This window comes from Leuresthes tenuis, unplaced genomic scaffold (genome assembly GCF_036924035.1).
Source record: "Leuresthes tenuis unplaced genomic scaffold, fLeuTen1.0.hap1 SCAF_8, whole genome shotgun sequence".
Classification (NCBI taxonomy): domain Eukaryota; kingdom Metazoa; phylum Chordata; class Actinopteri; order Atheriniformes; family Atherinopsidae; genus Leuresthes; species Leuresthes tenuis.
This window is the reverse complement of record NW_027325362.1, coordinates 6,830,058-6,857,622: the sequence shown is the minus strand read 5'-3', so window position 1 is coordinate 6,857,622 and position 27,565 is coordinate 6,830,058. Positions and strand designations below refer to the sequence as shown.

Here is a 27,565-nt window from a genome sequence, read left to right as displayed (position 1 = left end):
GTGCCCACCTCTTTTTGGAATAAGATTGTCTGCTTTTATTCCTTTTAGTAAGTTTCCATATAACAGATGTGTTACGGTTCTGACTCTAAACATAAATGACCTGAAACACCAAGCAGGTTAAACGCCAGCAACATTATGCAAGACTATTGACTTGCATGTGACAGTTTAGGTAAACCACTTTGACATGGCAAGATCTGCTACCGTCACTGTTCCCAGGTCAAATCTCCTTAAAATCCAAGCTGCACATCAAGAATGCCTGACAGCTAATCTGGGGGCCTTTTGGCTGCACCATCCTAATATGTCTTATAACAAATATATATGCACACAAACATTTGGAAGAACACTGTTTACTAGAAGTATAGCCTGCTCCAGACATGCAGACATGTATGAGATTGCCTTAAATATTTGGGAAGACAAGTACATTGTTATGCTCACAACAAATGTCCTGAGCCCTAAGCACGAGCAGACTTTAAAACAAGCGTTCCAAACTATAAGCCTGTAGTATCTCATACAACAAGCCTCCAATTTCCCAATTTTTCTGCTCATTCAGTGGAAGTTTCACACTTGTGTGTGCTCATGCTGCGCTGTGAGAGCTACGCCATTTCAAATTCCTTTCTGTGTAGGTGGCATCGACTGACATCCCTTTGACTTCATTAGGGAGCAGGGACCCAGCAACAAAGCTGGCTCTGGGAGAAAGGGGGGATTAAAGAAAAAAATAAAAGGGAGTGAGAGTGAACAAAACAACAACAGAAAAAAAACAAAGCACCCCTAACCTAATTTCCTCTGATTCAGACTGCTCCGTTGCAAAATAACAAAACAGTGCGAAAACAGATCTTGTGAGAGGCCCAAAATGAACCAAATGGAAGAGAGTTTCCGACTGCCCTCCGCAAAGTCTTTGTAAAATAAATGTCCCTTTCTTAAAGGTACAAAAGAACAAGAAGAAGAAGAACAGCCTCTTTTATGGTGTTGGTCTTTGGTAAACCAGCTCAAAGCTTGCATGAATAATTCACCATCCATCTTTTTAGAGGAAAACCTCGAATATGCACCAGAAATTGCAAACTAACCCTCTTTCAAACTGTTTTTGTCATCAAATCTCTCCATCTCTTCTGTAGATAAAGAAGAAAAAGAGGAAAACAGATGTTCTTGGGTTTTTCATTCATTAATGAGCATTTTCCTTCTCAAAAAAACAGCTTTTGTTGATTTAGGGAAATCTCACAGCTCTTTTGCCTGTGGGAATGAGATAAATCTAGTTAGCTGGTGAGGCAAGGGGTGAAAAGTATGTCATTAAAGCTCTGGTACAAAGTGGATTAGACAATGTACTATGTTACCAGCTTCTCCAATATGATAATGGATGATTAGTATCATTCATCACAGACTGTAAGGGCACATTGAATACCATGGGGCAGCAGCCACCACTGTGGCTGTTGCTGCAGTGCTGCAGGGTGTGAACAATGATCTGTGAGCTTTACAGTTGGGTGGTTCTCTAACCTATGTGTATACTGAAGATTTCAGCAAGTATGCACATGGCAAAGTCACAGTTCTTAACAAAGTGCCATATTCTTGTGTTTAATGCAGAACGGAAAGGGTGAGGTCTGTTGATACTGAGGGAAAGCATCTTGTATGGTGTGCTGTATGTGATGTATGTTGCCTGGTTAGCTTCACTAAGAGTGAAGGCGTGCTTCATTAGTCCTCCCTATTCCAGCTCAGGGGAGGCTAAATTTATTAAGGGGGCCGGATGTTGCACAACACCTGCCGCTGTGCTTCCCATTGTGCAATAAAGGGAAGGGGGTGCAGCATGCTAGCTAGTGCTAGTGGGAAGTGCTGCTCGTTGTACTGAGGCTGATGAGCTGGGGCTAATTCAAGGGGTGATTATGTAGTTTGCTGGACCACTAAACCTCTTTAAGCCCGTAATTACTGCCTATTTGAGCAAAGGGAGGCACTCCAAAGCAATCGGTACTTGCACCAAGCGGTGCAGAGAACAGCAGCCACAGCTGGAGGTGGGCTGCCTCAGGGCTGCCCGGGAATGAGGGGGTGTGTAAATGGGAATAAGAGGAATCCACAAAGGCTCATCCCAGTCAGGTACCACAGAAAGCCAAGTGAAAACAGTAGGATGCCCCTCAGAGCGCCAGCAAGCTCAGAGCTACAGTGCTTGGAGCTAGTATTTTAGCAGTGATCTCTAAGCTTGAAAACAAATGTTCTCTTGTTATACCCAGCTACAATACATGGAACTCGTTACTGCAGGGCTGCAGAGAAACTACATGCAAGTTCAAAGCGACAAAACAAAAACGACTGCGCAAACAGACAACCTAATCACATAAAGCCTTCAGACTGAACTGTGCTAAGAAGCAAGTGAAGAGGGAGTTGGGTATGTCATTGTGGTGGGAGACTAAAAAGCTTTTTTTAGAGCTGTGTTCATGACATACAAGAGGGAATCAGATTCTCAGATTGCAAGTCGATCATAGGGGAATACATTTCATTTCACCTGACTTTCAAGGAAATTTGACTTTACATAATGCCACTGAAATCTGATCTCTCAGAGGAAGCAATTTGGGGACCAGAGAACATTCTAATAACCCTGGCGATATTATTATGCTATTATCATAATTACCCTTTTGCCCCCAACGTTTTAATTAGAAACTCACCGTTGGCCTCTTGGGGGGTGAAAAGAACTGGAGTTGAGGGAATGCTGAAACTAGGTAAAGGTATTTCACAATTACTCCCTCATGCTCTTTGAAGCATCAAGAAGACAGAAGGACGATGCAGACGCCGTTATTGAAATATGAAGATTTCACACTCTACCTCCCTCCTCTGTCTTTCTCTGACATCTCTGTCATTCAGAGCACACCTACACCCCACGCTCTTTCCTCCCTGCCTCCCTCTGTCTCCCTGCCTTTCTCACCCGTCTCCGCCCCCTCCGCCCCTTTGCTCTATTTTTAGCATTTCTCTTAACTATCTTTTGGGCTGCCTACTTTTCCCTCCCAGTTTCTCCCACCTTCATTTAACTCTCTTCGTCACAATTAGCTCTGATCTTTTCCTGTCTCCTCTCTTTTCTCAGCCAAATGTTTCCCTCCATTTCCCTGCTCTGCTTTATCTCCCCCCCTTCTTCTCATCTTCTACAGCAGAGGGCCTTCTCCATCAGTGCACCGCTTTTACAAATCAATGACTTAATCTGTCGTAACAAACAAGTGAGCAGCACCCTCAGCCCTGTTCACTTCCCACTGCTATTGCAAACACTACAGAAGAACACTAGAGAAGTGAAAAGAGTAACAGAAGAACGCTCGCACATACAGTGTGAAATATACAGCACATGGAGAGAAGCATATGCTGGAAGCCAGAAAATGCAATGAGGTGAGTTATGAAAATGTTTCAAGAGGAAGAAAAAGAGGGACAAGAGAGTGAAAAGTGAGAAAAATGAAAATATATGCGCATTGGTGTTGGTTTCCAGACACATACTCTCCCAGCCTTCAGCTCTGTCCAACTCCTCTACCATGAGTTATTGCCTGTCTGCATTCACCACCTGGTTCACTAGCTATGATTTCCCTCACTCCACTGGACACACAAGAATACACACCAGAGAAAATACACAAGTCCACATGCATACTTCTGTGTGTGTGTCTGTCCCCCAACACAAGGGCACCTTGGGTCAGCTGGTCAAGTGTAAACTCACTACCAGCCTATGGCCATACCTTGCGTGCAACCTTCCCCGATGACGCCTCTTGAGGTTTATAGGGCTTTATGCAGAAAACTTCAATCATAAGATCATCGGACGAGTAAGATGATGAGGATATCTTAGGATTTCATCTATAAATCAAAGCTCTCTTCACAGTGCCTTTGAAACGGCACAAGTGCACCAATATGGCTATGATATCATAGTTCAAGGCCATAAAAATGTAAGGCAACACAGCTGTACATTATAGAAAAATCAAATGAGAGGGAGTCATGGAAGAAAGGAGGAGCGGGAGAGAGAAGTCAGAGAGGCAGAAGGCATGCATAAAAGATAGGAAACCCGTATAGTCTTTCAGAAAGAAGTGTTTTGTCTGAGAAGGAGCTGGGGAGATGGGGAAAGAGAGAGGGTTCACGCATGGGAGAGAATACAAGTGGGAGGAACTGAATTGATAAATTAGTTCAGCCAACGTGCAAACTGATTACCACAACGGCAGAGCCAGAGCATCTATCGAGCACACGCATGGAATGAGACAAAGGCACACACACACACTCATTCTGTGTTAACAAAAGAGACATGAGGCTGACACTTACAAATAATAGCACAACTGCATATCCAATCACACACAGATAGATGCACGCACACACACACATGCCAAGTGTATCTAGGGCAAGCTGCTGCAGTTGCTGTAAGTAAAAGGTATCGAGCTGCTGACTCCAGCCAGAAAATATCCACCAATCCTCTGGACTGCCAAACACAACCTAATGGATAATGGCTAACAGCTAACGCTAATGTGATTTCACACTTAGCAGAGTTAATATAGGACTGGTTGAACAAAATCATGCTAAACTCTCAGAGGCTATGCTAAACTCCTTTTCTTGATGGGTGGTAAACATTTTTCTGCTAAAGCTTAATTTGAGGTGTTTTGAACAAAAACTACTTTGGTTACTTTGGTGGTTATTTTTCAGCTTATCGCAAGAATCAGAGGCTAGCATTACTAATCTCTTGCTAAGCTAGAAAAAGTTCATCAAGCTAACCATAGACTTATGACAATATTTTTCCCTGATTTTACCACACTCAACTTGTCACTCACTCTCCAATAAATTCCACAGCAATGGTGGGGAACTCCACACCCCACCTAGCCACTGACGTCATTGCTGTGGGCCTTTTCAAAAGTGTGTGTGTATACTGTATGTTTGAATTTGCATCTCAGTGTGTGTCAGAGCACAGAGTGAGCCCCTTCTCTGGATTTGTAGATCATTGTAAACTGATTAGTGGGTACTAAACCAAGAAAGATTTCACATATCTGAGTTACTGGGCCTGTAGCCACTCAGTGCACACGCATGCTGCTCACATACAGCTGATAATGAAAAATAGAACTAGTGTGAAACACAGCTTCAGCATGAAGCCATCAATCATTCTGACGTATAACAATGAAACCACACTGAACTGTTTCATAGTTTCCCAACTATGAAATTATATGAGAGTTGGGGGTAGGGAAAGCAGAGGAAGAGGGACGTACAAAATGGACCAAAGGAGATGGTAGAAATATTCATGGTGATGAGGTACAAATAGTTCAATTAAAGTTTTTGTCACATTTATGTTTGTAAAACAATCTTATGATCTTATGTTTCTTTAAACAGAATAAAATTCCAAATGCATTTTCTTTTTCAAAATGAAGCTCCTACAATTCAAACGTGACATGACCACTGTGTGTCTGTGTTGTGAAAGCCATTAGATCTCCTGAACTTTTCCAGTGCTACTGACCGACCTTGAGGGTCTGTAAAGTTCTCACGTTCTCAAGGAAGCACACTAGCCCACCCCTTGACTAAAGCCAGATCAACACATATACAGACACACACACACACTTGCTCTTGGTCGAGATCTATGGCAGACGTTTTGGAAAAGTTCAAAGGTGACATGAATTAAAAGTTAACTGCCCTTGAGGGCTTTTAAATAGTAGGGTAAACGATACAAGAAGCAGAGAGGAGAAAGTGGAGAAAAGATTGGAGTCAAGCCTGGTCAGAAATATAAAGAGGCTTTATCCTCGTATGACAATAAATTTCAAAAGAAAGAAAATAACTGCTAGATGGCCTCAAGGTGTCTGGGTGGACTATTTTCTCCTGTGGATAATGTACAAAACAGGAGCAGTATTTCCCCCTTCTTTTCTGTAACTGACTTTTAAAACCCCCACAAACATCAAATGTTAAGCATGATACAATTAGGTTAAGTATTTCCATGTATGAGATGAAGATTCTACCAATATCATATTTACGCAAACACAACTTTGGAAGAAAGTATATCAGCATTTTATATTACTTAGAAGAATTCAAAGTATGCTGTGATTTTCACTGAATCAGATTTTTGGAAGAATAGAATATGTTCAAAAACTCAAAATTATAACCTGCAGTAGAGTATATAAACCACATCCACACAGAGGAACAACTATATTGATTTTTAATGACTAAATAAAGAATGCATCTCAGCATATATGAACAGCTAATGTCAAAAGTGACATCAGAAAGCCAATAACTCTGGAAACCAATATGTATCCTCTAAACTGCCAACATGTGCCATGTGTGAGTTGATCAACCATCTACTGTATCACTCAATCCATCTGCTCATCTACGCAACCATCCATCATTCCATCCATCAATCAAGACACAGATGGCCTTTCAGGAGTCAGTGTCAGGACTGATGCCCTCCCTCTGCTCCCGCCATACCATTACCCCCATCTCAAACCCCTCCCCTATCTCAACACCCCCAGTCAGTACCCCACATAACGCATACACTCACACTTCCTAGCCCCCAAACCATCACCAGATGGACTGGTGTCACTATCCACAACACCTCAGATCCAGTTTGTACCCAGGTAGGTCATCAGAATCCAATAAAAATGCTAAAAGAAGCTCATTTATGCCCTTCATTAAATGGTTGTAAAGTATGTGAGTAGTAGGTCTGTTTGTCCGTGAGGGTCAGTCCACAAGAGAAGCCCCCAAAGAGAGCTGTCTGCCTTTGGTCCCTTGGGCCTGTCAAGAGGGATAATTGATGATGTTTTCATTACAAGGTGTGGGGTAATGTGGGGGTTGGGGCACAGTATGTGTGTGCATGTGTGTGTGTGTGGTGGGGGTGGGCAGGTTGACTCAGCTGCCGCCTCTTTGACACCAACCACTCCTGTGATTGGTACAGACAAGTCATTGCTTCCAAATGCCCTCGCACACCCTTCTTCTTGAACAGTCACACACCAAAGCCACCACACACACTGGGCCTCACAGACAGATGCACACAAACACACAGCCCAGAGCCAATTCCATTCCCAGAGATAAAGTATCTGAAACCAAATAAAAATGCTGAGAATAAGTCTAAGTTGTTCTCTTGTTTTCTCCTGCCGCTCTGTCTCGTCACAGTGTCACGCCAGGCCTTTGGCAGATCTGTCCATCTGTCTGTCGTCTCTTAGGATCTCTTTGAAATCCTCATACAGTGGCGCCAAAGATTCTGACTGCCACTTAGATTGAATTAAGACCTAATCTGAGACACCAGTCCACGTATTACTTTACAGTATCAAGACGGACATCATGCCTTTATTGTTGTTTATGAATAAATGAATGAAAACACATAAACAGTCAGCTGATGTTCTCCTTTTAAGTTATCTTCAAGTCTCCTCAAAGCTATTACACAGGCGTCCTGGTGACTCTGACGTTCAATTAAAAATCATTTTTCAAGAGAAACTTAATTTGTGCAGCGGATAGATAAGACAAACAACTCTAACAACAATCACAGGACAACTGTCTCATAAATATGTGACAAATACTACTAATATCTCTGTGTTTTGGATTCAGTTCAAGCATTGCGCCCTTTACAAACCGACTTTCCAAAACTCTCTTTCCTGATACCTTTTTATCACTATAACTGTAATGAAGATGTAAGTGGACTGCAGTAACCTTCTAATCCAAGTACGAGGACAGACCCAATGGGACCGCACTCTTCTGGGGATGGATTGCCATGGTGGGTCAGGGTTTCCATGGGTGACCAGGGTGCTGACATATCCAGGCTCCAGCAATAAACAGCGGAAGAATAATGGCGTCTGAGGCAATGACGAACTCTGCCCTCAAAAGTTTTTTTCCCAAACAGCCTTCTTTTGTTTAGAAGAGGCGCTGCGTATCTGGTTTGTGTTCTCTTAACTGAGAGGCCAAAGATCTGAAATGTCCAGTTTACAACACACTTCAGTTTGGGATACAGTACTCTTCCCTTTTGATCTTTGTTCTGATCAATCCCAAAGCAAGATATAGACCCTAATCCATCCATCCATCCATCCATCTCCTGCTCTTAACCTCCTTCCATCCATGCAAACTCACTTTAAATTCCTCCACCAAGCAGAGCCCACAACAGCAAAGCTCCTCTATCAGTGCAGTGAATTATATCACTTTTCACACCTGTTTCTGCTCAAACTTCCATTGCATACTGCTGTGTTGAGGGAAAAAAAGAAAACAATTTCCAATGGGGGGGAACGGCACTCCCCCAGCTCGGCTACATCTGCGTACGCAAGCGGTTAAATTATACTCTAATTGTATTAACGGCGGATTATGCCTTCCAGTTGGATTTTTTATACCCGCTCTCTCTGCATTTTACACATTTTAAAGGAAGAAAGAAGGGGAAAAAAAGCAGCTCATTGAGGGTTTGCGGGTTGGCTTCTTTTATGAGCTGCGATCACGGCTGCCCCTCGTTACACTGCATCTGTGTACAAATAGGAGGGGAGGAGAGCCAGAATGAGAGCGTGTTAGTGATAATGTGTATGAGAGTATGCGTCCCAGTCTGTGAATTTACCAGTGGTAACACTTCAAATGCCAAACCCGCTGCCCTTCCTTACTACATAAACACACACACACACACACACCTACCTCCATCAGTATAGCAAGGCAACAATCTAAATAGGAATATGGGTGGTGTGTGTAGCAATGAGACGGGGGTGAATTCCATCTAATTACTCTATCACATAATTTCACAAATTGCCTTTTCATAGGGGAGTGGAGAGCAGAGCACAGGGCGCATTGGGGATTTGAGGCCTGAGCTCTCATTTACTACTCATTTCTTGTTAAATTAAACAAGAAAATACCATTTGTGTGGAGGAGAGGGTGCAGGCTAAGTGAAGTGGCGGCATTGCACAAGGGGAAGGGACGGTGGACGGCAGCTGCGTCTTCGATTTGTTTCTTTAGTTGTGAGCAAAAAGGGATCGTGATGCAGTCGGTTTAGGATTGCTTCCACCGCTTTGATCCTTTTGTGAAACACATTTTTCCGTCTTTAGAGCACTTCAGTGTATTATCTACACATGTAGAAATGAGACGGGAAAAAAGCAGATGTCTCTTATCAAATGTGCCATTTAGTTTATTAGTAAAACAAATTTATTTAAAGAGGTCAAACTAAAATAAACATCAAAATGTGATGAGGAAACAAGTGGAAAAGGCTCCACCTCCCCTTTATCTTGGTTCCCTACCAAGCTTACATCTGCATGTCAAGCTGGCAGTGAGCTGCATGGTCCGACCATCGGCGACAGGCGGTAAACGTTAATGTTTTGTTGTCACTCCAAGTCAAGGCAGCCAAATTATTGCGATGAACTTCTCCCACAAGTGTTGTCAACAACATATGAGATCATTGGGTGTGCTGGAGAGAAGTCAGTGAGCTGCAACTGTTGTCATAATCCCAAATTCAATGCCACTGCTCTAACTGTCAGTCACAAGCATGTTTTGGTCTTGTCACCCTGCATATACCCAAAACACTACAGCTTTGACCGCTCCAGTGATAAAACAAGCTGCCTAAGGAATTCTTTGAAAAGTTTTCATGCAAAATATTCATGCAAGTATAAAACAGAGTACCAGCACCCATAATGGGTAAGCAACTTTAACACATATTGGAAAGAACAGCTGTTTAAATGCCACCTACAACTTGCCCTGGCTGTGCACTCATAGCTTTAGTTTGCCACCTACCTTCCCCTTCCTCTTCAATACAATGGAAACTCCCCTCAGGGTCCAATTGTGAGAGTCACTAACAAAAATATAGGATTGGGTATCCAACTTCCACTATGATTATAATCTAGTTTGCTACATGTTTTTCCATTCTGTCTCTGTACCAGTGTCAAATAATTTCCTATTTCTCATACTTAAGAAACCACAAACACTGACTCACTTATTTAGGTCTGTGTGGTGCCATAGCATTCTGCCATGAAGAGGATGCGTTTACATGTGTGTGGGTGTGAATGCATGAATCTCTTTGTGCCTAATTGGCAATGGGTCTATCTCTAAGAGGCCAGACTCACATCCTCCATCCCTCTGTGAAACAGACAGAGCAGCTGATGAAACATGTGGAGGAGCCTGGATCAGCTGTCTTTGCTTATGTTGGTTCCAGCAGAGATGGTGAGGTATTCCACCAGTGAAAGAGATACAGTACTCTGAATGTTTTTTGCATTAAAGGTGCTATGACTAGCAAAATAAACACGGACATATGGTGATTAAATGGATGGTGACACTAAAGAGTGAACAGTGTAAATAAGTGAGACCACAGCTTTCCCATCTATGTTACACCAGTGGTTAATGCCAGTGTTTCTCAAAATTAAGACCACGTTTTCTATAAACAAAGATGCTGCTCCTATTCATTTTGGTTTGGCTTCACAGAAGATAAAAAGTATGTTGGAAGTTATCTAATCAAAATTTCTCTTGAGTGAAAAAAGGTACTTTGCACTGAAAGAGCTGCAGTTTTTTTCTGTTGTGTGCAACAAAGTTATTTATCCATGCCTGCATGTGTGCATGGTTCAGTTCCCCTTGCTCTTTTGCCCATGGAGAGGAAAATGTTGATGGATCTTCCTCATCCACCTTCCCCTTTTCACCCCCTCACCTTCTTCTCCTCGCCCTTTCATCCTTGGCACACACTTATATCCTTTAAAATCAAACAATGTAGAAGGCTCCTGTAAGCCTGACTCATGGTGTAATAGGACACAGGAGCTGTGTTGCTGTGTGTGTCTCATGTGGAGTGTGTCTGCTGTGTTTCCACAGAGAGGATGTGTGCATGTTTCAAACACCTTTCCGCTGTGGCCCCGAAGGTTTTGGGGGTGTATGGGTTGAGGTCAGGAAGTTGGACTCGAAGCTAGTGAGCATGTGTGATGATGTGTGTGTGCTTGCAGGAGAGCAGGCGGTTTATGAAGGAGTTGTGAGGGGAAAATGGGAAGGGAGGAGCACCAGGATGAAAAGTATGGTCAGTATGAGTGTATAAATACAAATATACTGTAAGCGTTTCCCTACATGCCACATATCAGTGCATGCAATGAGAAACTTCCTGCTCTTTGCCATTAACCATTGGAAACCGAGGAAGATACTGCACAATAGATACCATCAACATCAAAGACTGGCTACAAATAAATAAATAAAAAGTTTAGCTCATGCAATATCCATAATCCAACAAATAAATTACTTTTCTCAGCATCCTCCCTGTTGGCTTGTGCAACACCCACCCACCCAAACTGTATCATGTTCTCCACAAATTCTCGACATAGGCAGACTGTCAGTGACGCAGGGTTTGGTAAAGTACTTTTCAAACATATTTCCTTAGCATAGCACTAAGAGGAAATTTTTATAAACTTTGTAAACAAGCAAAAAAGTAAGTAATGATTTCTGGGTTTTTTTCCATCTGCTTTACTCTAAACTTTTAACTCCACCTCAGATGTAGTTTCACTTCACCCAAGTTAAAGTTGTGTCAATGTTTAATTTATATTTGAACCCAGCCCTGGAAGAATATTCACATTTGACTGCTTTAAATCATGTTTTGAAGGATTAATTGTGTTGTAAAACTAACTTAAAACTTGGCATGAAATATAATTCTATGTTATTTGAAATGATATTTGGATGACTGAAAAAGGGAAAGAGGTCTGGAACCAGGGTTAAATCAAATCTATGACATCTTTCTTAAAAGTTACTTTTTTGAGTGTGTGTATGGGTCACTTTCAAAGATGCAATGATATGAGAAGAACATTATCACTTTGCGTCAGTGAGCTGTCCCAACGCCAAGCTGGAGCACGGCACATGTGACTCCTCAATGGAGCCACTGGAGCAAATGCCACATCCAAATAATACTGAAGAGCTTGCTTTGATCTTATAAGAGCCCCTGCAAACCACCGTGTAATAATATTCCACTAAGCATGGTTGATTCCAATTTAACCTCCTCCCAATTTGAGTTTGATGAGTCTTTGAATGTCCAGCAGTCTTAAGAAGTATTGGTGAATTAATTCTATTTGAAATTAGTATAAACTGTGTGGCTCTGTTTTAACAGTCCCTTTCGTATCTTCTTCTGTCAGAATACATTTCTCCCCACGTTATTTTCCACCAAACAATTTGTAACGGTGTGAGATGGTGATTATACTTTCTGCTACAACTGAGAAAGAATAAAGCCAAACCACAGGCCTCTGCCACAGCATCCCCGGCATCTGTTAAATAATGACAGATTTGTGTCTAATAAAGTTCATCAATATATCTGCAGATATGGCCGGGCATGGCTTTCCTTAGGTTCACCCTCATTCAGTTTCAGAAGAAGATGAGAGATCAGTAGCAGATTACACCGGTGTCCTGTCTTTGAAGTGCTCAGCGTACAAACTGGGATACACTGTGGAGGAGGAGGGTGGGAGCTCTGCTAGTGTGTTCATGAGTGTTAATAAGTGTGTCGTGTTTTTATTTAAAAGAAGAGAGGATCAGAGCTGGAAGGACATGGGTGGGACAGCTCTTGGTTGATGAATTAACATTCACAAATGTTATGAAAGTGAGAGCAAGCAAAAAAAAACAAGATATTTCACTGAACTCACCGTTAGGTGCTGGAAGAGCCACGCTCTCATGATGTTGGTGGCAACCTTAGGAAAAATCCCCCTCTTCTTGTTGTGTTTCTTTTCTTTATCCGGGTCATCGTCATCCCCTGTGCTCGGTGAAGCCACACTGTTGTCCAGGCCATCACCTGTCACATGACAAGAAACAGGAAGAGACAGCAGAGATCAGACACACACTTTGTTTACTTCCTGAATTTGCTGCGCTCCTGCGTTCAAAGAGAATAAATATGATTTCGAAGGAATTCTGGAGAGCTTTGTATGCACAGACGAATGGCTATAGAGACACAACAATAGCAAGTAGAGAATGGCTGGAAAACAGCACCTCATAAATGCATTCATTTTTAATACATTTATAAATAACCCTGCCTTTCATAGCCCCCCTCACTGAAAACACAGTAAGCGCTTGCATCCTTGTGTGAGAAAGGAGAGGGGAGCACAAAGGACTTGTAAGGTCGCATTTCCCCACTCTTCCATCCAAGCCCGCACAGAATTGAAAATGACAGAGAGATTTAGTCTTTATTATCCTGAGGGGAAAATAGTTATTGAAGCGTTGCCCCGGCGCATTCTGCCATTTCACCTGAGGTGGAAAGAGGAACACGGCACTACAAAAGGCAAGGTTGCAAGGAGGGGGAAGGCAGAAATTAAAAGGAAAATATGTGGAAAAAAAGGAAGTCTGAGGCACAAACAGCTCTAACAAAGCTAGCTGCTTTTCATAACAATGGCATCATGGCTGCTTACAGCAACCTGTAGGGTTTCGATAAGACTCTATTAAGGCCAGTTAACCTCACCTAAGGGGAACACTGAGACAGCTCAGAGTATGGGTTTTGAGTATTTGAGCACTGAGAGGAAAAAGTGAAAGGAATGCGCTCCATGGGCCTTTTCATTGCATTCAGGCTCAACAACATGAACCAATACACACACACACACACACACACACACAAACTGCACATATTCAAAACCACCCAATTACTGTACGCGTTCTACACAGCTCCAGTGGAGAGAAAGCGGCTCTTCCCATCTGTGGCTATGAAAAGCTTAATTGTTATTATCATTATTCAAAAATGCGAGCCACCCTCAATGAAAATGATAATCATAAAAGAAACATGAGGCGAAGTAAACAAGTGGCACCCTCACTGTTGGATGTTTTAGCGGCGAATAACTGACTTTTGTCCTGCATTGCCTCTGTCAGCTGGAAGCGAAGGGAAGTAAAGAAGAAAAAATAAAAACTGCCAAAGCAGTGCGCAAAATTGGATCCAGTTACTTATTGATTACACACAAAGCACTTCTAAAGCTTCGAGGTCTATTCACTGTGGCAGGAGTAGATAACTGAACTGAAGCAGGCCCGCACTCCACTAACTTAGACAGGGCGACATCCAGCACCTAACTAAACCCTAAGCCCAGATTCATCGATAATTAATGGGGATGTTGGCGCTAATCCGGTTGGAGATGACTTTTTTCCAGCCTGCCACATCAATGGAATAATCAAGGGCCTAAAACCCAGGCCTTTGCTCCCCATTACCTCAGGCAAAAGAATTCCTGAAAGCATGCCTGGAGGGCACCTGAATTATATACACCATTAAGAGAGCGAGCCTCTCAACGATCCATATGAAATAACACACTTGGTGAGCTCTCATTCTCTCCTCGGCTGCTCTGGCAGAAGGAGATACATATGCACACATATTGAGGGCTTTTTAATGAACCTCATGTGGTAGTGGAGGTGACGCTTTTGTGGGTGGGGGAGGGACAAAACAAGAGCCGGTTTTGCATAGATGTGTGGTGCGGATGCGAACGCCACCCACTGCACATTGGTAATGCACATATGGAGATGAAGCTGCTGGTAAGGTTGGGCTACTGTCACAAAAAGGTAAAGCGGTACAGCTGGTTGGAGCATTTTTAATCAAGTCCGTAGCTTCTTCTAGTTTACTGGAAGTGGACAGATAGAGCTTCAAATATAGATGCATGTTTAGGTACTAGGGATTAATTTCATTATTGTTTTATTTCTTTATGTTTCTGATTAGTCAACTGGTCTTTTATTCTATGAAATAGCAGAAGTAGAAGAAAAAAGTTTGTGTACCTCTAAACAAAAGAGCTGACTTTCACAGTCTAAAACCCAAAGATAATAGATTTAAAAACAGCGGTAAATGTTGATATCAGACTGCAAGAACTGGTCAATATTGCTTTATATTTAACAATCAGTTCCAGTTGTTGAATAACTGATCCATCACTTAACTAACCATAGTGCTACACTCATACACAGTACCTTCCACCCAGCTTTTCAGCCTTTCTCTGTCCTGAAAAAACACTCTCACTGCAAGCTTCAGTTACATCATTAGCCTGGGACAAACACAACCTGAGGCCTAACAAGTGAGTTGAGTTTTTTTCTTCCTACTGTTTCAGGGCTAAAATACACCCACCCCTCCGTCTCGCTCATTCTCTGCCTGTTGGAAAAAGAAGGGTGAGCCGAGCCGAGGCCCTGTAATCTAAGACCAGATTTTCATTGGAAGCAAATGCTTTCAATCCGTAGTAAAGACCGGCTCATGTTCAGCAAAGCCTACAATAACAAACCGAGGGGCTCGTCCCATGCGACTTGGGAAAACAGAAGCAAAGGGCCAGAGAACCAACTTGAAGTGAGTGAGTGAGCATGCAAACTGAGGAAAACGGTGAGATATCAGATAGCAGAATGCAAAGAAGGGGCAGAGAAACCACAAAAGTAAAGTGCGCTGACAACCATCATTCTCTTGCTACCATTTTTGTCACTCATAGCTTAAACCAGATAGAGAAACACTAACGTATCCTAATATTCCTTTCTTTTATAATATTCCTTACTTTACCTACAATGGGAGAAGGAGGGACGGAGAAGCATAAGGGCTATCAATTTTATTGGCATTTCCATTTTCAGTGCAATTTGATACCAATCACCTCTGCAAGGTCTGGGCCTAATTTCTGCTTTTATTTAACCCTAGCAAGTGAGGGTAGAGTGGGAGGAGAAAAAAGAGAAAGGCTGGCTGTGAGGCAGGAAAGGTGCCCAAGCTGTGTTCAGGAGCCATGTTGGGGAAATGTCAACGATGTTACTGCAGCCTATCAGAGACAGAGAGGTTAAAACAGGGGAAGAAAACAAGATAGAGATGGAAGGAGAAATAGTACAAGAAAAGAAGGTGGGGGAGAGATAACAGGATATTCAGAAAAACAACAGATGAAGCTCAAACTCAAGCCACTGATGGAGGCAATGAAGGAGGAGAAAATAATGGGTAGGAAGGGGAAGAGATGCTGTAGCGCATTGAAGTTAATTAGATGGAAAAAAAAAATCAGACAAGGAACATTCAGTTGATGTAATGCAGATAATATTTTTTCTTGTTTCAGACCTTTGAAGGTGACGTTTTTCTAAGAAAAAATACAGAATTATTCTAAAGGCTTCCTCCAAAATGGATTAACTGACAAAATGCTGACACACACTAACTTTGTGGATCATTGTGTGAATTAGGACATCCCATTATAAAGATAACACAACAATGTTGAAATGGTGGTACATTCTGTTCTCCAGTTTTGTTCTGTAGTCAAATAAACTGAAAATGTCTTCGCTTGTAACACACAGTGGCCATGCACATAGCATTGCATCGTTTTCTACCCTTCAAATGATGCCTGTAGCTCATGCTGAATGCACCACACAAGAAGAAGTAGAAGTAAGATCATTAGAAAAGGTGGAACAATGTGGGCGAATACTTTAAAATAGTAGTTTTTACTGAATGCTTGGAATTAATGCATTGCTATATGATTTTGAGAGCATAAGCTAAGAAAATGTGGGTATGTTGTTTTAATGTGTACACACATTGGTGTGAGTTGCTTTCGGAGTTGATGACTGTGGCCTCATTTCAGATATGTTGTATGCTTAGATGGGCAGAAATAATTTTGAACATATTCTTTATTTGTAGAAGAATAATCTCAGTGATATAAATCTGTCACTCAGCCGATTAGCATTTTAGGTGGTCAGTCAGGCTGTTGGGGATTCTGTTTTTCTGTCAGTCTATAAAGTCACCAAATCAGTCAGCCAGTGAGCAAGTTGGTAAGTCTGCCATAAAGCAAACCTGTCAGCCATTCAATAAGTCGGTCAGAAAGCTAGCCAGGCAGCCAGTAAGCCTGTCAACCAATAAACCAGTCAGTCACTTTCCATATACAGGCTGCCAGCCTTATTAAGGGCCTCACCAGGCTGTAACCCTGGGCTGCGTGCATACAGCGTTGGGAAGCTAAGCTAGCAAGCTCCAGTCCCCCCACAAGGAAAAAGCCACAGGCACGACTCTGGGCCTGGCCCACTGATCAGCCATGACAACGTCTTTGCAACTAGTTAGAGGAGGGACTGGGAGGGGGATGGGGGGGTAAATCAATGCTGGGCGGTGGGGGTGCATGTTTGTGTGTGAAGAATGTACGCATGCATACATGTGCATTCGTCTGTATGTGTGTGTATCTCTGCCATTCCTCATGCATGTGTGTTTTCAGCCACAGAGGATCTGTGAGTGTGTGTGTGTGGCAATTAGGAGCAGGCCACTGACTGGAAGGAGCCAGGGGCAGTTGAAATGCCCCGGGGCCAACCAAGGGAAGGAATATTTTATCAGTCCCCTCTCACGTTGTATACAAAAATACACACTTGCACACAAACTCACACACATACAGTTTGAGCAAAGAGATAATGACGCAAAAATTAGGTTAGCTCTCCTCATGCATTACTGGTAGGTTTGTTAGCATTGGCTAAACTTACGCTTACTGTGCTCATTCAGCTTCAGTGGCTTTCGTTTGAGCCATTTTGCCACTTCATGTTTCATTCTTGCATCCCCTCCTTCCTACTTCATTACTTTTCTCTTTCCTCTTCCTCTCCGTCTACTGCACTGCTGGGTTTGAATGAAACATATTTGCACAGTATTGGGGGCGTAAGAGTGAGGCATTGTTATCTTCCCTCAATGGAAGCTTGAACTTGCTTTCCATATATCAAATGGCTGCTATTTTACAGATAAAATATGACTGAAAGTTGATGTAGACATGAAGCTGACATTTTTTAGAGTCCCCAATCTTTGTATTTTCAGTCTACCTCTTCATCAGTGCAAATTAACCTTGCCTCACTCTCATGTCTTTATCACTTCTATGCATCTCTCTTTCTCAAGGCATATTCTGACATTATCAAGCAGTATCTAGGCTAATCTGTTTTGATCTGATTATGAACCATCTCACAGCATAGGAGCAAAACTGGTACTACCTGCCCCCTGAGCGCAGACACACGTGCCATTCTGAGGTGTCAGCCATTTTTCTGCTGCCTGGCAAATTAACAGCCACAAATTCACCAGTCATTCATCTGCGAACAGCAATCTTGTCAGCGACAATGCTTCAAGCGCAATGCAGGAGAATTATGACATTCAGCTTTCTAATAATTTTTCCTTCTTAGAAGCACTGCTGCTATGAGAAATAAAGGTTTTGAATATTAGCTTTTTGCCAGATGTCATGAGTGGGATCCTGTGTGAGGAGCCTTTCACAGATGGCTAAATGTTTTTCGGGGATATTGTGAGATGTTTTTGCTCAACAGGCTGTGGATGGCCTGAGTGAAGAAGGAGTGAAGACAGGTATTTTTAGTTTGTAACAGTGCATTTAGTCTAACGGCTATTTGTTCCAAGACAGAGTGCGTGTGTCTTTCACAGATTGTGACCTGCAGCTGATCTTTCATAGGCCACTCCTAAAGTTTCACACCCTAGAAAGCTCACATGACCCTGGATTGGCTGCCCAGGAAAGGATCAGGCCTCAAGGGCCTGCTATCCCGTTCCACATGGGATACACACATCTCATATGGGCAGGCGAGAAAGTCATACATATACACATGCACACTCAAAGCATGATGGACAAAGTGCACACACTCTTGCTGGTGTACATTCAATAAAGTGCTCTCCATCTCGCTTTTTTTTTCCTCACTGGCATTCACACAAAAACACACACACACTCACATACAAACACACATACATTACATTCCCCGAAATCCTCAGAGGGGTAAAGACGGGCTTGCAAGAGGGAGGGAGCAAAGAAAAAAAGTGGCATTTATTGTATTCAGGCCATTCATAAGCTCTAGACTGAGGGGGATGCAGGGGGATGCATAAGGGGGTTGCAGGCTGTGGGGGGTTCCCTTTGCATGGCTCTGGAGGCCCCTCCCACCTCCAAATATTCTGAACATGCAGGAATTCCTTGCAATGCAAGTAGGGGCACATTTTCAAAAGCATCTCCCTGTTTAGTGCACCAAAACAGAAACACGCCACTCACATGCACCGGTTTCCTCAGCTCCTCCATGAGGCAACTTTCCAATAATGACTAGCAAAGTACTTTAAACCAACACACACACACACACACACACACACTCACACACTTCAATACAAAACACCCTCTGTGACCAATGCTGTTTCGCCTCCCTTTTATTCCCAAGGAGGAGGAGAGATGGAAAGAAATCCCCACAACTTCTCTACAGATAATGACATGCGCTGTCGAAAAAAAACAATATGGCTAGTCTAGACTTCCCTTCCTGCAGAGTCTCTCCAGTTTTTACATCTTTCCTTAAAACCTCAGCCACTTTCTTGGGATCATTTTATTTTGAAGAAAAGATTATTCATTGTAGAACATAAACCAGCCATAATATAATTAATAAATAGTTTGGGCAAAGAGGGAAAGTTGTCATTATTTCAAAAGGAAAAAAAATAGGGCTCACCAGGTAAACAATCAGAGGAGACAAAGTAATTGCTTCCTGTAATCAAAGATAATTCCAGTGAAGTAATTACAGTAAATAAAGAGTGCTTTGCAAGAACAAAGCCTGTTACTTTGAATGATGACAGTTTTGTGGATCAGTACTGACATGCTCAATAATGACTGTAACTGATGAGTCATTTACAAGGATTATTTGTTATTAAAGCACACTGGAGAGTTCTTGTTGTGAGAATCTGAGCCGAGTTTAGAGCAATTATTTCATTTGTGGTGATCTGATTCGAGGAGGTGATAAAGAAGTCAGACACAAAATAAACCTAACAACCAAAAAAAAAAAAGAAGCAAGTTTCATATTTATGTAATAATTAAAAGTATTTCATTAAAAACTTCAGGTCTCTGAGGTTCATGTCCCTTTTGTTTGAGTGGTTTGGGTACAGTGTTGTTAGTATTCAGACTGAATATAAGTAGACATTCATGTACGCTTTCCCATGTGTTTCACATTACCGTGTTTGCTGGGCTGTTCTATAAGTAAAAAGATAGGCATAGAAGACACTGCAATATATTCTGGTTTACAGATTTTAGTGATAAAATCAATAATTCGGTTGGCTTGTAAAAAAATTTAAAAAACGCAAAAATTCTGTGCCAAAAATTCTGTGTCTCAATATTCTCAAACATGCTGCTTTTCTCTGTTCAATATGGTTACAAAGTGAATATTTTCAGTTTTGCACAGCAATCACTGAAAACACCAAATTGGGCTTTGGAAATGTTTTGAGTGTTACAGGCCAAATCTTATAAAATAATCAATTTTAGATCTGTTTAAATGGTCATTTTCTCTGCTAAAGTGTGCTTGTGTTTCTATGTCTTATGGCTGAGGTCCATCCACTGTTTGCTATGGGGGGGGGGGGTCGGGCCTGTTGACATAGCCATAGGTGATGGCAAAAATGTCAGTGTAAATGTGACTGCTCTCTCTGTGCCATTTTCCTGAAAAGGGTCATCACCACAGGCTGCCTGACACGCTGGAAACAGCCTCAAGCGCAGGGCAGCGACACGACATTAAACTGCAGTATGCCTCTACGCACAGAAACATACACGCAACACACACACACACACCAACTGCCTTGTACTGCCACTTCTTGATCGGTTGAAAAAGAAAGAATGAGGGACAGACACAGTACAAGCTCAAATGAAAGTGCAGGCCGATGAATTCACCCTTTAATGTTGAGCACTTTTGCTGTGTAACTATTGATTTTTTCCCTCTTTCCTTTGTGTTGCCGTTTTCTTTTTTCTAACCTGAAGACAGAGGGCCTGACTTAGTTCAAATTGGAGCACTTGCGAGAGGGGCACAAAGCTTCTTTGCCTCTGACACAAACACAAAAAGAGTACTGAAACTGTGTCTCTTTTGCCGATTTCTCACTCTTAACTCTCACTCTCAATTGTTTTACTACCTCTCAAATGGCTTTTGACACCTTCGACTCACGGAGCTTCAGTCAAACTCAGCACACAGCAAACAGATAGAGTAGGAGAGAGTTAAATGGACTATGGAAGAAAACGGGAAGGGGGGGAGGGGATGGTAGAGAGGACAAGGACTATAACAAAAGCTAAGAGCACTTAACGGCACAATGGCTCGGCGGTGCTTTCCAAAACTCAGCTGATGTGCTGAAGGGCGTTCCAAAGTCATTCAATGAAGATGTAGGACAAAGAAAGGGAACTTTTAGATAATCTGAAGGAAAAACATCCTATATAACTTTTCCATAGACCAAATTCAGCAGATTTTTATGTGATAAACTTGTGAAACTCATGAGCCATAAAAAATGCCTCTCGATAAACTCAAACCGACAGTAAATACATGCTTCCTTTGAGAGCCCTCTTCCAATCTGAGGTATCAAGGTATTATTTTTAGCCAACATGAATTTACTAAAAATACATCCTTTGAAATACTAAAAATACATCCTTTGAAATGGACTTTTCCAGAGAACCAAAATTTGTGAAACTATATCTTGCACCACTAACTTGTTTGACTTTACCCAACATATCAACACCACCAGTTTAATTAAGTAAAATTAAGTTTAAATGTATCATTTCAGCCCCAACAGCCACTCTGCTCAGTCTGTAATCACGCCTTCATGTTTAGGGGTGTACTACCATTAACCAAACAACAGACTCTCGGTTTTTCAAAGCTACCGTGCATAGCCCTCGTCTTTGTCTGCAATTTTCTAGCCTGTGTAAGTGTATGTATGACACAATGTCTGATAAATGTATTAAATGCACATGGATTTTCCCACTCACGCCAACCTATCAGCGCCGGCCAAACTGAAGCATGTAGTTAGATAAAACAGGCACGCTAATCCTGTGGTGGCATGTGCTAATAATAGCGCATTAACTTGCAGAGAAGTTTTGTTTTTTTCCCCTCTCTCTCTTTTTTTTTTGTGCGTGTCTGTGTGTGTGTGTTGGGAGGGCGGGGGCAGAAGATTTAGTTTTGTGAATTTTATGTAGTATAAGATGGTCTGCCTGCACCCATAAGCTCAGGTTAGTGAGGGGAGGGTTAGGAAAACAGGTTAAGTCATCATCTGAGCCCCAACCCACTCTATCAATGTATTTTGGATTGCTGGGTGGTTGCTTTAAATTTGAGGGGTTTAGCTTATTTCTAATAGGTAAACAAGCTTTTTTATCTTATGATGTCCTCTTAAAAACTCTTTCATGTGTGCTTCAATAACATCCACATTTAGGTTTCACAAGCTCAAGTATTAGAGATTACCGCCTTTAAGGAACACCGCATCTCCAGGCCCCCCACCCCTCTCTCCTTGTCATGGCCTTGATAGACACAGGATGTGGATGTGGGGGATTTGTAGTCCTATCACCCTACCCATACGCAGCCCTGATAAGACTTTTGGGACAGAAGCAGAGGAAGAGGAAGCGAGTGGGTTTACAGCGACCCACGTCCTGTGGAGCATGGGCCCATGTGGACAGGAGTGATATGCCCCCCATGGATGTCGGTGCTCTCGCCACACAGTCCCACCAAGTCACTTCCTGATAGAGGCAGCTCTCTCTCGGGGTGACTTCCTGTAAGAGTATGACCTCTCTGCTGCTTAAGAGTATCTCAATGGAACAAAGACCCAGGACTGCCCATGGGAGTTGGTGTGTACAATATTCATATCATATCATATCATATCATATCATATCATATCATATCATATCATATATATAAATATATATACACGTGTGTGTGTGTGTGTGTGCTTGATACAACCTTTCAGGTCTTTACTGCAAAGGTTATCGCAGGGAGAATCTCTGCCCACAGTTCCCGCTCATCTCTTTGAGTTTCACTGGCTTGGAGCGAGAGGGGACGATCGGGTTACAACCAAATGTGTGTTCACAAGTGTGTGCCCCACAAGTGGCAAGCTTTGTGTTGCTCCGCAAACACACAAAGTAAACGCCCATGTTGCCCTCCAGCCTAGCCTGCTACTCCTCTGTTTATCTACAGGTATTTGTTATCTAGCCCCTCTCTTTCCTCTTTCTCCCTCCCCGAACTCTTAGAAAAGCTTGGCGAGGTCTTTATCTCCAAATCGAATCCCTATAGCAGGTATCCATGTCAAAGGGACCAATGGGAGGCGGCCTCTGGGGACAGCATGTTTGGTCTGGGTCAGCCTTAGGTCAAGCTTTGGCCAGAAGACTTGCATTAAAACATACCAACCTTCAACTTACTGCATGCTCGGTCACCTGGACTCACAACACAACATCTCAGCTTTGATATTTCACAACTTTTTGCTTCTCACAGACATGACAGTCTAAACTGAAACAAATTACTGAACAGACAGGTGTTCGTAACTGCAACAGCACACATGCAAACAGAGACCTGGTTCACTGCAGGGATCAAATTTGAGTAAAATCTAACTTAATTCAACTATAAGAGTTACAAAACAATTACTAGCAAAAAGTTTAAGTAGCACAGACTCATATCAATAGTAAAGAAAATCCATAGGGATGGAGGTTGCGACCAAAAATGGTGATTCTGCTGGTGTCTTCCTGGCATGAAACTGGCTTTGTGTGGGTGTAGTTTGGAGAGTTGGCTGGTAAATTCTCCCTTTCTTTTGTTCAGAAGGGGGGGGGGGGGCTCCATGCATAATGGTCTTAGCCAGGGAGGTCTGGAACTGTGTCCATAAATTGAATTATTTCAATTTGAGGGAGAGAGTGAGAAAATAATGGAGAGAGCTGGGAGAGTGTGTGTTGCATTTACATGTGAACATATGCATGTGTGCTGCTTGAGAGGGGCTCATTTTTATTCTTCTTCAGGGTTCATATTTACAAGTGAGAATAAAAACCAAGTGGCAGAAGATTATAGAAGAGACCAAATGTTACTTTGCAGCTGGAAGCTGTAGTCATGGATAAGAAAAAGACTGCTGATTGTCCCATCTGAACATTACAGCTTCAGTATCTTTCTCTTCTTGCCAAGAGATCAGCTGAATAAAATGAAAACAAGTTGCTTGGTTTTGTGTATGCAGAGAATCTCCTAACTTCATAAATACTAAAACAGCAAATATGCTGGTATGTGTGTATATAAGGGTGGAGGTGGGGTGAAAATATTCCTGACACAATATAATCGGCAGGAGACCATATGGCAAACTGGCAGCAAGCTATTTATCCTTATCCTCTTTGGAGTCTAAAATTAGCACTCCTCTGTTTGTAGGTTTAAGCTGGACTCCAACCACTGCTATAGAACTAATAATAAAGAAAAAAAAAGAGAAAAAACAGTTGGCACTTCTCCACACCCCTCCACCTTCTGTGTTTCTCTTTAGAAAACTTTTTGTACCCATCCTTGTCTCTCCTTCACCACTTCTCTTTCAGGCTAAACTGCCCAGATATAAAGATCAAATCATGCCAAACTCACCAATATGAGCTGTATTCATATCAGAAGAGCAATGCCTTAGCCAGGTTCCCCAATAAGCCCATGTGTCAGGAAAGCCAGGATTTCCTGAACACGGACCCCCTTGGCCAGCTTAAGAGCATAGGATGATGAGGCTAATCTCTTTATCAAAAGCCTAAATAAACATGTGTCTGTGTGTGTATTTGTGTGTGTGTGAGTTGCTCGTTTGTGTCTTCGTGTGTGTGCCAAGGGGCCAAACAAAGCTTCTTTTCCAAACAAAGTACTAATACCTTGTCTCTTTGCTCTCCCCCTCAATTACCTCTCTTGCTTTCCTGTCATTCTTTACATACAGTCGAATGTCACAGCGGTGTCTCCTCCACATCCATCTAAAATGTATACCTTGTGTAAGTGTAACTGTTACTTTTCCAACAAAAAAGAGGAACTTATTCATGGAAAAAGCTCATCTTGTCCTTCACTCCTGTAATCTGCAGGCAGAGGTGACTGACTATATTCTCCAGTCCTCCAGTCTGTTATCAGGGTTTTCCCTGAAAAGTTAACATCTATCTGATCAGAGGCCTCATGGGCCCTGAGCTCAGCTGCTTTTCAAGTGAGAAAGATGAGGAGAGGAGGAATCAGACACAATCAGCAGTGAGAGGGGTGCAAAGACAGAAGGACGACAGAGTTTAAGGTCTTTTTATGGGCCAGACCTAATGCGTTGTGTCACATCAGTGATGAGTCGCTGTGATTTTACTGTCAGATTCCCTATGAACCTGTACTGCCACAATGAAGAGCCAGGGCATTTTCTGTTGTGAGCGCTTCACTGTGTGGATTTGGGACTCTGTGTACTGGTCTGTGCATGTGGGTCTGCATGCGATTCAATTGAATTTGGTGCGAAACTGAAAACAGACAAAATACGGAACACAAACTGTTGACAATTCCAAATTTGTCACCATTTTTGCGCTGTCATCACAAGAACACAATACTATTCACATAGACCGACACTCATACACTAAAATTTAAATTGAGCGAGTGAGAAGGCCGTTTTTCCAGGTCATTTGCATGACAAGTGGAACACCACATTTCACTTTGTTTAGATATGTGAATCAAAGTGAAAGAATTTACTTGAGATATCTAGTAATTTGGCAAAAGTGGCATCTTCTTTTGGAACAGATGTACACTTGAACTGAGCAAATGATGGTGCTTTGTACAAAAACAAACTTCAACAGAGCTCTCAATTAACAGTTTTTAAACAAGATGAACTGAGAGGCACTGCAGACAGAAAATGTTGCATCAAAAATTTAAGGAGGAATAGTCTTCACCACCTTTATACATTCAAGAACTTTGTCATAATCTCCCCACCCGGACACACAAGAGACATCAACAAGGCACAGAGGGTGTGTAAATAGTATCTTTTAGCAAACACCAGTAATTAGATATAGGCATTTGGCATTCACACCAGTCACAAATTAAAGAAGAGTGCTTCCTGTAAACAGACAGTGAGAATCTGTCTACATCATTAGTGTGCCACAATTATAACATGGGAGCTAAAGATACATTTCCCTCCCACTTGCGCTCCCTCTGTGGAGCAAATGGAGTAGAACCTCTTGTTTTTTTTCCTCTGTGCCGCAGCAAACTACACAATCTGATCCAAGTGCATTTATGGATGAAATAAGGGAGATAAAAGGCAACACAGGCAATTTTAAAAGACAAACAAAACAATGTTTATTTATTTGACAGACTTTTTGTACAGAACACATTCTAAGCAAGCTCAGAAAGTGAAGGCATATGAAAGGCAGGGAGAAGGAAGCTATTTTGTGTGGATTCATGTCATGAATGAATATGTATTTCATGTAAATTCTGCACACGGGGCATATTGTAATGTCTAGGCAAGACTTTGCATTTCTTTGGTCATGCAAACATGCCCACGTGTAACCAACAGACGGAGAGGCACAAACTGAATGAATGCAGGGGAGAGTTAAAGTAACAGAGAGCAGAGGAAAGATTCCATTCACCTTCAAAATGTGCCAGTGATTCCACTGAATGTTATTACAGAAAGTCTAAATCGAGGATACAAGAAGAGTATACAAAAAGAGGAAAATGAAAAAGACAGGCAAAGGGAAAAATAGAGACAATACACACAAATATAAGACTCACATAATGAATACGCTCAGGAACTCACATAGTATAATTCCGAAAGTATGAGTCAAATAAGCTCTTATCAAAAAAAAAACTTATCAAATGGTTTTATGGTTATTTACCTTCTCACATATGAAATGTTGACTCAAGCCAATAAAACCAAGTTACATGAGCTGATTTAGAAAGCAGAAGATCATTCCATGTGAAAGGAGGGTAGGAAAGGAGAGGAAACCACTTTGTTTACTTTTATTTCAGACCCTTTTTTCCTTGTGACCTCAGCGGCTGTGTGACACCAGCCTTAATCCTAAAAGCAAACTGACTCCTCTCTGTGGGAACCTGATACAATTTCCCCTTTTTTTTGAGAGGGGCAAACTCGGGCCACTTGAGTTTGCTTGCTGCCTACGAGGCAATAAAAAGTCATCAAGGGCCATCATTTTCTGAAAGACAAGTCACAACTTGACGGCGGACGTGTCAGCCACTGCAATAGAGTGAGGTTGTAAAACTCAGGGAGAGGAAGGTCATTGCTGGACACTGAAAAGCCAAACATGTCTTTTCCCAGGTAACTAAAGGTAATAATGTTTGAGATGCAGTAAATCCAGCTGAGGCTGCTACCAACAACACAGAGTTGTTGTGGGGTGATTTATAAAGGTATTTTAAAGCCCATTACCCTTCATGCTCATCATACAGTGTATTGATTTTCATGAAAGACATGTGAACAGAAAGTCTGGTTTTAGCTCTTGCAGATATTGAGTCACATTTTGTTTCACACACTCAGGCAAAATGTGGGCCTAAGTTGGCCTGACCAGAACTGATATTTGAACTCATGCAAAGAACTCTTTGCTAGCAGTGGTGTATGCACCTCAATAGACTCACAAAAAACACTCAGCAGCACTTAACACAGTAATCAGCAGTAACTGCTCCGTTTCTTTCTTCTTCTCACACACATACAGAGACACTGCTCCAGCATCAAAACGCTTCCACAGTATTCAGTCTGAGATTCTCTCTCTTCCATCTCATCTCACTCTCGCATTTTACTCTGTTTCTTTCTGTCTTTTGTTCCACTTTCATCCTCTTCCCTCCGTTCACACCCTGAGGAAATCAAAAAGAGAATCCTGTTTGTGTCTGCCAGCTACTGTACTTCCACCTCCAGTAATACCGACTGTAGAATAATCAAGGGAGCCACATACCTTTTATCCACCCACAAAGCCCCACATTTAAACAGATTACCGGTAACGCTGGACACCAGTAAGAAAATTACCGGACCAAGGATCTTGCTCGATTACGTCTAGACAATGTCTAGACAACATACACAAAAACTTCAGTGCTG

General features: G+C 42.1%; 1 protein-coding gene across 3 annotated transcripts in view; it reads right to left on the bottom strand.

Moving 5' to 3' along the window:
- Positions 1-27,565, bottom strand: part of LOC140312800 (homeobox protein Meis1) — a 76,817-nt gene that overhangs the window by 27,705 nt on the left and 21,547 nt on the right. For all 3 annotated transcript variants that reach the window (XM_072390614.1, XM_072390616.1, XM_072390615.1), the window contains exon 8: positions 12,504-12,649. In XM_072390614.1, the coding sequence (XP_072246715.1) occupies positions 12,504-12,649 (146 nt within the window). The remainder of the gene's footprint in view (positions 1-12,503; positions 12,650-27,565) is intronic.